The sequence below is a fragment of the Manis pentadactyla genome, chromosome 2 (assembly GCF_030020395.1).
Source record: "Manis pentadactyla isolate mManPen7 chromosome 2, mManPen7.hap1, whole genome shotgun sequence".
Taxonomy (NCBI): domain Eukaryota; kingdom Metazoa; phylum Chordata; class Mammalia; order Pholidota; family Manidae; genus Manis; species Manis pentadactyla.
The window spans coordinates 86,089,009-86,102,779 of record NC_080020.1 but is presented as its reverse complement, the minus strand read 5'-3'; the positions used below and the strand labels follow the sequence as shown (position 1 = coordinate 86,102,779).

The following is a 13,771-nucleotide window of genomic DNA, read 5'->3' as shown; positions in this document are numbered from 1 at the left end:
TAATGTTTCTACCCCTGTTGACTTGAAAGATTTGAGTACCAAAACTAGTTGGAATTCTGGGGACTATTAAAAGAGGAAATGCTTTAGGAACTTCCTTCCATCTCATAAAATCTATAATTTTAAGTGCATGAATAATGTTGTGAAATGCTTAACTTTATTTACATTCCAGAAATACATCATATATTTTCTATCAAGAGTAATGGTCCTCCAGACAATCTTTTATTTCTGTTAGATTATAAATTCCTTGTGCGTGAGAAACTAATACATAGCATGTATGTTTACTCAGAAAAATAATCATTATAGCAAAATATTACTTGACTTTTTCCTGTTCATTAATATAATAAAAATTAAGAACTTATTTTGAATATAGGCTATAGATTAGATTCTTGCCTTTTGAACTGGTTTATTCAAATGTTTTTCTGATTGATGGTAGGATTATAAAGTGATCATTTGTGTGCAATAGTAAATGTATGTTTTAGTTCCTATTGTGTGCCTGTCAACATGCTAGATGGTTATGAAAGCTATTAAAGGCGAAATACATACTATCCCCTTAGTTTCCTTCTTTTGGGAGCGCCAAGGCATATTTAATAGTGAAGAACAGGAGGTTAGAGGGAGATTTTACTGGTATGTTTAGAAGGGGGAGGCATCTTATTTTGTACAGAGCCTAAAAAAAGAAAATAGGAAAGATTGTATGAAATTCCTTTTTAGAAGTATGGACACAATCATTGTAGTTACATTTATCAGGAGTTGTCCATTTTTCTGGAAATTTCAAATAGCAAGTATCTCAAGGAGTGATCAAAGTCATGTTTTTATCAGTAGCTGACACATAAATTACTAGACAATGACTTGATATGTAGCAGAGAAAAAGAGTAGGTGTTAGGATGAGGTTCAAGCAAAGAGAAGAGACTACCAGTGGAGAGAAGAGGCTACCACTGGGATTACATCATTTTGCTAAAATGCTGTTAAAAATCACTCCATGCAGTTAGGCTGCTGGTTAGTCTTACAAAGACTGGAAATTTAGGTAGTTGAAAGACGGAACTAAAGTCTCTTGGCATAAATAATCCAAAGGGAAACCCAGATAACTATGCCATTAAAGTTATTTCTAAATAAGCTCTAGCAAACTTGGTTATCTAGGCTGCATATGAACGTACTTAGTAAACTCTGAATATTCATCTCATCTAATTGTTACGTGTTTGAACAGGGACAGGATGTTAGAGGAAGTATAGTAACAGTAGTTTGAAATAATGTCAATGACCAGACAGTGGGAAAAGAGTTAAAAAAAAAAGTCCATAGGAGTTTATAGACTAGAAAATCACTACAGGTTTTAGCCACTTACTCTTGGGATGGAGAGCTCAGTGCAACCCTTAGCAGTAAACTTTAGTGATGTAGGTTCCTGACAATCCTTCAGAAACTACAGTAATAGTAAGTAACATTTTGTAGATATAACTGTATTCCAGACCCTGTCCCAATCATTTTTCATTAATTATATTTCATCCCTGTAAAGCTCTAAAAAATAGATGGTATTATTCCCATTTTAGTAATGGGAGAACTGTATAAAGCTTAAGTACAAGGTCAAATGGGTAATGTAGAGCCAGAATTTAAATCCAGTTTCTTTGGGCTCCAAAACCAGTTCCCTTTACAAGATAAAATTTTTTATTGGCTTATAGCTAATACACAATATTATGTTGGTTTCAGGTGTACAACATAGTGATTCAACAATTATATATACTGCAAATTGTTCACCAAATAAGTATAGCTACCATCACCATACAAAGCTATTACAAATATTATCAGCTGTATTCCCTATGCTGTACTTTTAATTCCTTTGACTTTTTTGAAATCAAATTGAAAGTTTGTGCTTCTTTATCCTCTTTACCTATTTTGCCCATCTCCCCTAGCTCCATGGCAATCACCAGTTTGTTCTTTGTGTTTGAGTCTATTTCTATTTGTTTTATTTTTTAGATTCCACATATAAGTGAAATAATGGTATTTGTCTTTCTCTGTCTGACTTAGCATAATGCCCTCTTGTCCATCTATTCTGTTGCAGACCACAAGATGTCATTCTTTTTTATGGCTGAGAGAAATTCCATTGTATATATCTACCACATCTTCTTTATCCATTCATCTGTCAGTGGACACTTAGGTTGCTTCCATAGCTTAGCTATTGTAAATAATGGTGCAGTAAACATAGGGGAGAATATATCTTCTTGAACTGGAAATTTGTTGTCTTCAGGTAAATTCCCAGGAGCGAAATTACTGGGTCATATGGTAGTTCTAGTTTCAATTTTTTGAAGAACTTCCATACTGTTTTCTGTAGTGGATGCCCCAATTTATATTCCCACCAGCCAGTGCATGAGGGTTTCCTTTTCTCTATATCCTCACCAACACTTGTTATTTCTTGTCTTTTTAATATTAGCCATTCTGACAGGTGTGAGGGGATACCTTGTTGTCATTTTGGTTTACATTTCCCTGATGATTTAGTGATGTTGGGTGTATTTTCATGTGTCTTTTGGCCCTCTATACAGTCTTTTTTGGAAAAAAGTCCTCTGCCCACATCCTATGTAGTCTTTATTTAAGAAGGCAGGAAACAGAGAGTATATATGTTTAATATAATATTTGCAGTTATATTTTATAGAGTACAGAATTGCCTTTTTAGAGAGTAGGGCAGTATACATCTCTTGCCAATCCCAAACATTCAGGTAAACCCAACCTTTTGTTCCTGTTTTTTACTCTTAGGCTTTTGAACATAGCTGGAAAATAATTACATATTGGTTGCAATTGGCTGTACACAAATTCCATGTTTTCTAGCTTTACTTAACCCTCAGTGGCTCTTAGCAGTACTTTTACTCATCTATTTACTGTCTCTTGCACCCTCTACCTCCATGGTTTGAAATTTTTTTCATTCTCTTGAAGCTCCCAAACCTTCCCTACTCTTCTTCACATTTAGCAGACTATCTCTTACTCATCAAGAAAGTGGAGATCTTTGTGTCTTGAAATCTAGTAGCTTCTCTCTTTTTGATCTTAATTAAACTCTTATTTACTTCAATACCACCCCCCACCTAAACTTCCTGTGTCCAGATTGATCAGTTTTTTGAGACTAGTCAAGTTTCTTGACAGCTGTGTGTCTACCCTACCCAGCAAGTTACACATAATCATTACTTCTCCTGAATGTCTTACATAGGCTTTATTTTTATTTCGGTGGCTTTGTTACTTTTTACCAGTTTCTGGTTGTTTATGTATAGGTTATACTTGTTTTATGAAGTATATTTTTAGAAAATTTTATGAAAGAAGAGATCCCTATATAATTTATCTTCATATTCCTCAATGTGTAATTTAATTTAATGTAGTATTGTTTTTATTGAATAAGTGACTTCAATAAAATTAACTATAATAATGCAGTAACAATTTTTTAAATGGAAATCTTGAAAAAATATGTAGTAATTAACAAATATATAGATTTGCTGGAGCATAATGGAAGCTGAGAAACATTAAGAAAAACAGATTTTTCTCAACTTTTGAGCTAGCTTTATAGTCACTCTCAGACATTAAATGGAATATGTATTTGTGGGAGGGAGGAAAGTTTACAGGTATAGAAAGGAGTGTCAAGCATATTCTGATAGTTTTTGTTACATTTTTTTTTGTTTATTGGGTTCTTAGTAATGCTGCATTGTTATAATGTGTTTATATGATCTTACTCTGGGTTATAATGAGCGTATTTTAACCTTTGGAGCACATTTCATCAGACAAAAAGGGGAATCAGCATTTAATTTCTGTATTGAGTGAGTGTAACAAAAAATATTACTGAAAAGGATTTGAAAAAAGGTATTAAAGTTTATGTCATTGAATTCAGCATCAGCCTCATCCCTTAAAATCATTTAAATTGTTATTTCATATTAACATGAGAAAAGAATAAAGATCATTGTGTAGTTCAAAATATTTTTGTTTTCTTGCAGGCAGCTGTAAAATCTAAAAAAGCTACAGATACCTATAAACTCTATGTGGAAAAATATGCATTAGCAAAAGCAGATTTTGAACAGAAAATGACAGAAACAGCTCAGGTTTGTATTTTTAAAGGTTTAAATCTAAAATAGGCTTTTTTGTTTACTTATATAAATAATGTAATTTTTCTGTCACATAACTTTAATATTAGAAATGTTAAAATGCACAGTTCTCCTCAGCACCTATCATCATCTAATATACTGTGAATTTTATTTACTGTATGCTGAGGCGACAGTCGGAACACACTGAAGGGTTGTATGCAGGGTAACATGATCTGATCTGCAATTTAAAAGATCTATAAATCTATAAATTGCCAGGAAAGGAGCCAGGCTGTGTACCAGGCTCTAGGTGCCACATTGGTATTACTCAAACCTGAATCCCTTGGCTACACCTTCCTTTTTTGCTATATGCCTACCACCTTGACCATATTTCCTGAATATTTTTCTTTACATGGCCTCGTTCCAACGATTTTGAAGAAAGGATTATGAGCTTATATAAAATAGGGGCTTCTCAGGACACAAAGTCTAATTACATCACCTTTGAAGAGAGTGTGGGGAAAGGGCCAAGTTCTGAGACTCATCACTGACAGTTTGGTAGAAGAAGAGATACTTGAACGCAAGTAGAAGAAGCCAGAGAAGGAAGAAAGCTAGGAAGTGTATTGTCATGGCAGCTGGGAAATGATAATGTTTCAAGAAGGGTTTAGTTGTATTATATGAAGTGAGGTAAATAGCTTCAATTTCTGTAGCAACTGAGGTTATTGTAGACTTCAGGAAGTGCTCTTTTGTCTTTTAAATCATTAGGAACACTTGTTTATAAGACAGTTATTGTTATGTTAATTTTGCATAAAAGCGATGAGTTTTTATCAATGAAAATGTTTGCCTTTCAATTATTTAATTTGGAAAAACAGGGATTAGAATTTGCTGGAGTCAGGATTTTTTGTTTGTTTATTTTTATAAAACTATTTCTAAAGAATTTTCAGTACTCATCTTTTCCTCTCCTTATCTCTTTCTGCTTCCTCATAACATTTTTTTTCAAACTGGCATTTCAATTGTTTATCCCACCATTTCCAAGATGAGAACATTAATTTGTTTGAGCAGATGTATAACCATGCTGCTTTTAAATAAAGATATTAGTATGCTATGTTAATGTATGCTTGTTCTCTCTCCAGTTCCCTCTGTCTCTCTGTCACACATGCACTATGGCAGACCAGATTAACTACTCTTTCTTTCTGCTTCCACTTCTGTTTCTGTCATTTTCTGTTCCACTTTCTTTCTTTACCTCTCCACTTCCCTTATGTTTCAGGCCCAGTAGGTTTACCTGATTCCTGTGGGAAGGGCCTATCAGTCTAGTGAGTATCAGATTTGGGTGGCAGGACCTGTATTTATTAGTGGGAAAAGAAATTGAATTTGTGGGGTGAAAGACATTAGAATTTACTTGAGTTATTTGTGATTTAATTTTTTTCATTAGGGTTGAAAATAAGCACGATTAAAATTGCGATTTCTCTTTGTGCTTTTGTGTCTTACAATGTCTATTAATGATACTTGAAAAACTTGAAACAATATGGCAATATTTTTTAGTTAGATGGCCAGTTCAAGGAAACCTTGAGATTTGCTTAACCAACAACTTCAGACTAAGGACTTTTAGTATTAGAATGCTTTTGTATATCTCTAGTGACTGACTGACAAAATTGTACTTTTTTTTTTTTTTAACTAGTATAACAGTACATATGAACATTGTGAAAAGAGGAAAATCTGTGATTTGCTCAAGAAGTTTATTTATTTATAATGAAACACTTGAGACTATCTTCCCATTGCCGAATTACTGAGTTTAGTAGTCACTAGTTTTGAGAAATGGTAATGTTTAGCAGATTCTGCCTCCCCAAGAAAAGACCCATACAATTTCAAAATTGCATCTCAGTCATGCTTTGAGTTTCTCTGTGGCTTCATTCTTTAAGATATTTCTAAATAATTAAGGATATGCCTTAATTAGCATAGCTGCTTCAAAGAGAATGAGAAGACATAATTTTCTTGGAATTAGGGTTTATACATATGAAATAAGTGACTTTTCAACCAAGCATTCCTGGACTTGGGTCTACCTGTCTATGAGAAAATAATCTTGTTCATTAAATTGCAGAAATTTAAGCTGAGGGCAATTTGTAATATGAACATGAAATAGAATCATAATCCTGCTGAATATTCCTCAGCTCTTAAGAGTAACTCAGAATCATGTAGTATTGGTTTTCTCATTGACTTAGTCAAAGTAAATCAGGACAAGCACTCTATTTTAACTCTGCCATTCCTCATGAATAAAACTGATTTAAGTTTTTGGTCTATTGTTCCATTACTGCCAAAACTGTAATTTCAGCAATAGTGATTTTTTTAAAGTTTGGATCCTTTACACAAATATGGATATGATCACTTGGCTTAGTGATTTCTGATGGTGTAGCTCAGTGCTGAAGAAATACGGGGTGAAGGAATTTAATTTGATAAACTAACCAGAGAAAAATAACAAGGCATTTAGGTCTATTCCTTAGAACTGATTTAATTTGGCAAAAAACCGGTAATCAGATTTGTGCATTGGAAATGACAGATGTATTTTGTTTGAAAATAGCTAGTTCAGCACTTCCCAAATCCTGTTTTTAGGACTGTTACTGTTCTGTGAGATATTAATAGATAGTCAGAGAAGAAGAAAAACAAAAAGGGTTGTGTGGTCAAAAAAATCTGGAAAACACTGGGTCAAGCAGAATGAAACAAATTTTGATATTTCAGTATTTTTCAGGGTCTTTCGTAGGCTTATTGTGAAGCCAGTCCTAGCAGTGATTTTCTTCCTGAGGAATAAATATCAGAATAATCTGGGAACTTTTTCCAAACAACATTCTCATCTCTTTCCACCCCCATTACCAGGTAGTAGTGGAGGGTCATGTGTTTTATAGTTTGAAAACATTTGCTAGGTGATCTGATACATTCCCACCTTCAGTTAAGAACTGCTGAGATAGAGTTCACAAGCTTTCCCCATTTTTTTTTACCACAATTACCTCTTTTGAGGACTATATGTTAAAATTTCAAGGATTAGAAAAACATTTTGAGTCTAGATTGTAAAGTCTTCAGAAGTAAATTTTAGTTTTTGCCCTCCAGCTGTTTTTCAGCTTTTAAAGAACTTCTCCCTTGGTTTTTGTGACACTGTTCTCTTTTGGGTCTTCTAATTTTCTGACCATGGTTCTAGATTGCAATTTGTGGTATCTTCACACTCTGAAAAAGTTCACATATGCCTCTGAAATGACAATAAAAGGTAACTTATCTCAGTGCTATATTTCAGTATGTTTACTAGATCCATTTGTCTAAAGCATTGTTTTATGTTAAAGTAGTAATGGTAACATGCTAAATTTGGATAGCTGTATTGAAATTACTTCTAAAAGGTCTTTTGATTTCGGAACATACGTGAGTGTATTTTTTTGTGTATACATAGCTTTTTATATTTGCTATGCAGAAATTTCAAGATATTGAAGAAGCTCACCTTATTCACATAAAGGAAATTATAGAATCCTTGTCAAATGCCATAAAGGAAATCCATTTGCAAATAGGCCAAGTAAGTTCTTACTTTTTTGAACTGATTCATGAAAATTTTATATTCATTTGTGACTCTTTAAAAATTCAAAGCACATAATGTGATACTGAGTTATTTTAGTTAAAGAATATGTACTTATATGTATTAAATATAAAAGAAACTGGATTTTTGATTGTCCACCAAGGATGATAATTCAAATTAATTTTTTAAATTAACTGTGCTTACATAATGAAGGGAGGTCATGGGGAAGGCAGTATAGGACAGAGAAGACAAGTAGTGATTCTATAACATCTTACTATGCTGATGGACAGTGACTACAGTGGGGTGTGAGCGGGGGACTTGATAATATGGATGAATGTAGTAACCACAATGTTGCGCATGTAAAACCTTCATAAGATTGTATATCAGTGATACCTTAATAAAAAAAATTAACTGTGCTTAATCCTCTTTACATTAAAAGTCTGAAGTTACCACTTTTTAAATATGTTTTGTGAAGTCTTACCATTTTGAACTTTAGAATAGCAGCTTCAGTAAGTTGTAGAACTTGTGCTTAGGAACTTTCCAAAAATACAAAAGTGATTTAATGATGACAGTTTGGGATGCATAGAATTACAAAAGAGAAAGATTAAGTACGTTATTCTTTATTATTAAAGATGTTAAACTGTTTTTGTTGTCTAATAAGGTTTATTTATCACAAGAATTATATCTCTAAAACATTCTAAGTAAGGAAACTGCCTTTACTTCTAAGGCCATGAGACCAGTCTTAAGGGGTTCATGCAAACAGTGGTTGGTACCCACAGATCTGTTAACACTGTAAGTTAGGTAACAGCAGTGCTAAGTGTAAATGAAAGTTCTCAAAGGCCCTGGGTCAAAAAATACATATTTAAATGTAATAAATTTTAATTGCTTTGTGAAGTTGTGTCGGAAATACAGTAAGATTTTATGGAAAAACAAAATATCTTTATCTCATTTGAATAGGTCCATGAAGAATTTATAAATAACATGGCTAACACCACAGTTGAAAGCTTGATACAAAAATTTGCTGAGTCAAAAGGCACTGGGAAGGAAAGACCTGGTAAGATGTTAAATCTGCAAGGAAATGTATTAAATTTCCCATGTAACAACAAATGTGTTTGTTTTTAAATTCCAAAATTGCAAATTGGAGCTTGGGACATTCCTAAAAATCTGATATCATTTTCTTTTTTTCTCATGATATGTTCAATTAAGATTTTTCTTTTGACCTTTAATGGTTAATAATGTAAAGTACTTAAAATGGTTATTATAACCTTTGCTAAATTAATGATTACAGTTTATATTTTTGAAAATACAGTTAGCAACAGGTCATTTTAATAAGAAAAAGAGTGGGAGAGAATATTGAACCCTCAGAGCATTGAGGCCAAGAACCTTTCTTAAAATTTAATCACTTTTTTCTTTTCTCATTCAATATGTATTCAACAAGTAAAGTTATCGAGTGCTAACAGTATGCCAGACATTGTTTTAGACACTGGGAATACAGCAGTGAACAAATGAATACAGGAATCCGGGTTCTTCTTTCTTGAGCAGATAATTATTGGTATCCTGCATCTCACTTTTAATGAGCATGTTATGGTACATCAGATGTAAAAAGTAGCCCATTCCCTCCCCCTGTCCAGTCTGCTTCTAGTCTTCCAGGTTTCTTGACTCTCTGACAGAGTTTCTATACTACATTCTTGCAAGATACTTACTTACTCCATAGGTAAAAATACTTCAGTCCAGTAAAGAAGTTAAAGTATGGTTTGAAATTCAGAAAATGATGTAGAGAAGTGTGAACCATTTTTCTTCAGTGCAATACACAGAACTAAGGCTTGAAACGTATTATCATCTTCATTTCCTTTTTCTTCCCACATTTTAATAAGTTTCAAATTGTTTTGATTCAGTTATGTATGTATTTTTCCTCTTAGACCTTCTTTTCATGCTCTCCCTATTAATTGCAGTAATAGGTTTCTAAATATGGACATAGTAAAGATTTCTTCTGTAATCCATTTTACATATTATAGCACATTTATACTTTGTATAATTATGAACTTATAATTGCACTACTCATAAATCTTTGACTTTTCATTATAGACAGAATGGAATTCAGACTTCTCTTGGATTCAGAGCCTTTCAGGATCTGGCCTTGACCAGTCCTTTAGTCTTAATTTCCATTTTTCCTTTTCTGGTACCCTTCACTGCAGCCAACTGAACTGCTTGCTCTTTCCTGTATATGCCTCCCTTTTTTCCTTGGTACCTTAGTTGATCTTATGTCCTTGTCTAGGAAATATCTCAGGTCTTCCCATCTATTTGTTGAATAGACTCTTAAAACAGCCAGGTCATGTGTTAGCTTCCTTCATCAAAAGTGCTAAAGAATTTTAAATATGCTTTTGTTTTTTTGCATTGTTGCTCTTTACCTTGAATTTAAAATAATTCTGCACTTGTAAAGAAAAGTTCTGTGTTTGATTAATCTGTTTAGCTTAAGTGTAGACAGTGCATTTTGTTGAATGAATGAACAAATGGGCATATAATGGTAACTTAAAGATGTTAAGGAGTTGGAGTGGATGGATTTGCTATTAGAAGAGTCTTGGTGAGGAAATAGTAAGTAATTGTGGTTAAAGTTAGTGAGCCACTTACTTTGTGCCCTGTGCTGTGCCAACTACATTGCAGGCAGACTTTGCTCTTCAGCAGCTCTGTAAGGAGGTACTATTAGTCTCATCTTACAGATGAGGGAAATGGTGAGAGGGTAAATGATTTGTCTAAGCTGATACATGGCAGAGCTAGGATTAAATGCCAGGATTCTTGACCCCAAGGCCTATGCTTTGGAGAAATTAGAAAAGAACTAAATAAGTTTACATATAGAGAAAATGAAGCTCTTGAGATAATGTAACTACAGAAGAGCATGAAACCTTAAAATTGTAAAGAGATTAAATTGTAAGCAAAGACCAGTTAGGAGAGGTAAAAAACATTGGGGAACAAACAATTTTTATAGAGTGTTTAGAAGCGTTGATAGAATAAAAAACAAAGGTGTATTGGCTGGTTAAAAATGCCTTACATGGCAATTTGAATGCGTGGTAGATTTTATCATTATCAGTATCCTGTTTGTGACATTGTATTGTAATTTTGAAAGTGCTATCATTGTAGGAAGCCAGGCAAAGTGTACAAAGAATCTTTGTTTTGTTTTTAGCAACTGTGTGTAAATCTACAATTATCTCAGTAAAAATTTCAGTGGTTTTGTTGTCTGTGGTATATAGCACAGTACTTAGCCTGTATTTTGTGGTGTATTCTTTGCGAGCAGTGAGACCTTTAACCCTCAGTGCCTTCATCTGTAAAGCAGGGATAATAATAACACCTGCCTCAGATTTACATGAGCTAATACAACACTGAGTACTTTAAAAATGTCTTTTTCAAAAATGAATACATTCCCGACTATTGGATATTGCTTCTTTATAAATGTAAATTTACTGGCCTTAAGCTATATTAAGACATGGAAGATTCCTGTAACTAAATAGCAAGAGGTAAGAGGGAGGCCAGGTATGGTAGACATGGGCTTTCCTAGAATCACTAAACTCAGAATTACGTGATTGGTTCTGGATGACTGTTGACATTGTGTATATATATATGTGATGACTTTAAAAAAAAGTGGTTCTAAAACTAAAAAAGAAAAAGAGTGGGGTGGGGTGGAGTGGAAAGGATAAGTATTCTCTAGTTGACTTGTTTTAGGTGATGAATTACAGCTCTTTCATATATATTCAGTTCATGGATACCTGATCAAATGAAAATGGGGGCCCATTGAAATGATGAAAATGTTGTGTTTTTTAGTAAAATAAAACACTCAGAATATTTTGCATGTGATTATGGAATTCATGTAGTTAAAGGATTTTGTTTTGTAAGATGTATTCTAACCTTCAACTGCGTATACTATTGATTGCTATTAACATTTTATTTCTCCTGCTTTGTAAGAGCCCCCTCTAGTGGATGAGTTTCTTCCTAAACTAGTTTTAGTCCTATGGGATACACATAGTAAAAAGAAAACGTCCTGTTCTTAAAAAATTTTTATGCTTAAAAATTAACCTATTTTCCCTGCACTGAAAATGACCATTTTTTCTTAGGTCAGTTAAGAAACACTTTAAAAGCATTAAAAATTTTTCCTGTTCATTAAGACTATTTCATAGTACTTAGATATACTGACATTTTTTTGCCATTACTTTTTTAAAATTGAGAGATAATTGGTATGTAACCTGGTATTAGTTTTAGGTGTGCAAAATAATAATTTGATATATATTTCTTTGCAAAATGATTACTTAACATCTGTCCCCACACATTGGTACTTTGTTTTTCATTGATAAGAACTTCTAAGAACTACTTTCTTAGTAGATTTCATACATTACAACAATATTATTAATGATAGTCACCATGCTGTATATTACATCTCCAGGACTTATCTGTATCTTTTAACTGGAATTTTGTACCTTTGATCATTTCATATGCCCCCACTAACCCCCATCTCCCACCTCTGGCAATGCCAGTCTGTTCTATGAGTTTTCTTTCTTTTTTGTTTTTTTAAAAGATTCCACATATAAGTGAGATCATACAGTATTTGTCTTTCTCTGACTTACTTCACCTAGCATAATGCCCTCAATCCATCCATGTCACAAATGGCAGGATTTCCTTCTTGTTTTATGGCTGAATAATATTCCATTATACATATACACACAGTATTTCATCCATTTATCTCTCAGTGGACCCTTAGTTGTCTCCCTGTTGGTTATTGTAAGTAATGCTGCAATGAACATGGGGGTACAGGTATCTTTTCAAGGTAGTGATTTTGTTTCCTTCAGATGAATACCCGGAAGTGGAGTTGCTGGATCATATGATAGTTCTATTCTTAAGTTTTTGAGGAACCTCTGTACTGTTCTTGTCATTACTTTTTAACTGTAGTACTACCTTGGCTCTTCTGGAATTTGAGTCATTGTAAGTGGATGCTTTGGATATCAAAGCAACTGGTTGGAAAGATCATGAAAAACAGGTGTTTTCTAATTTTGAGTATCTTCATGTTCTGCTGACATTATTTTAGTATTCCTACCCATTCTCATGTATTTTACTTTCCCAAGGAGGTTAAAATCCATTTTTAAAGTTTCCTGTTTTATAGTCCTTCTGCTAATTTTACTCTATGCTGTTTATAATTCATAAAATTAAGCAAATATCCATTTATAAGAAACAAAAGGATAAGTAACTTAAAAATGTTAAGCCAGTATGTAAAATGTTTAAATGAGAGATTGTGTTAAAAAGCTTGTCTATTTTCATTATATGGTAATAAAAGTTTATAGTTTCTGTTTGAGGATTTCCAATAATGATTAAGTTGTTTTGAGCAGGACTTATTTAAGGAAAGTTTAGTTCATTAATTTAAAGTAGCCACTAAAAATATTAAATATACAAGCACTGGCAATAAACTGAAGTAAAAAAGCAAAGTAAACAGAGTACAGTTTTTACATGTGCATAACAATAGCAAGAGAGTGTTAGTTCTTTTTGCAGTATGTAAAAGAAGATAACTCACACTAATTTGAACTTGAAATTTATTGCAAATATACTGAGGTATCCCAAAGTATACAAAATCAGGAATTTAGCCAGGCTGCCGAAAGAAACCCAAACTTGTGGGAACAGCTAGGTATCCTTTTCCCTTCATTCAATCTCTGTGTTTCTACTGCTTTATTATTTTTTTTCTTTACTAAATGGCTTGCTTTGCTTTTCCAGGCACATGACCATTGGGTGACCTTGCAGTAATTTCTAGGTATTTTTACTTGTTCCCTAATTTTCTAGTTTTACTTGTTCCTTAATTACCACAACTCGGAATTAACCCAGGTTTTTGCTCCATTCCAAATTTCTGAGAGAGAATCTGGTCCAGGTAATCTTGGGCAGGTAATCTTTCTTGTCCATTGAGTTCTTAATAGGTGATGCAGTATAAACAAGGCTCCTGCACCACTTGTGGAGAAGGGGGAAGTTCCCAGAAAAGAAATTTATAGGGATCTTGGGTATAATTACCAAAGATTTTATCAGGATTACAAAGGGTGAAAACATGACTCAGTCAGTTTTGGATTTCGGATGTAGGAGGAGATTATATTTCATGCTAAGATTACATTTTTGGAGCACTAGATGAGAATTTGGAAGGTTTTATAGTGACAGAAATGCCATGGTT

General features: G+C 33.3%; 1 protein-coding gene across 1 annotated transcript in view; it reads left to right on the top strand.

The window, feature by feature from the left end:
• Nucleotides 1-13,771, top strand: part of FCHO2 (FCH and mu domain containing endocytic adaptor 2) — a 123,333-nt gene that overhangs the window by 39,557 nt on the left and 70,005 nt on the right. The window contains exons 6-8 of the mRNA XM_057494400.1: nucleotides 3,954-4,058; nucleotides 7,486-7,584; nucleotides 8,542-8,638. Of these exons, the coding sequence (XP_057350383.1) occupies nucleotides 3,954-4,058; nucleotides 7,486-7,584; nucleotides 8,542-8,638 (301 nt within the window). The remainder of the gene's footprint in view (nucleotides 1-3,953; nucleotides 4,059-7,485; nucleotides 7,585-8,541; nucleotides 8,639-13,771) is intronic.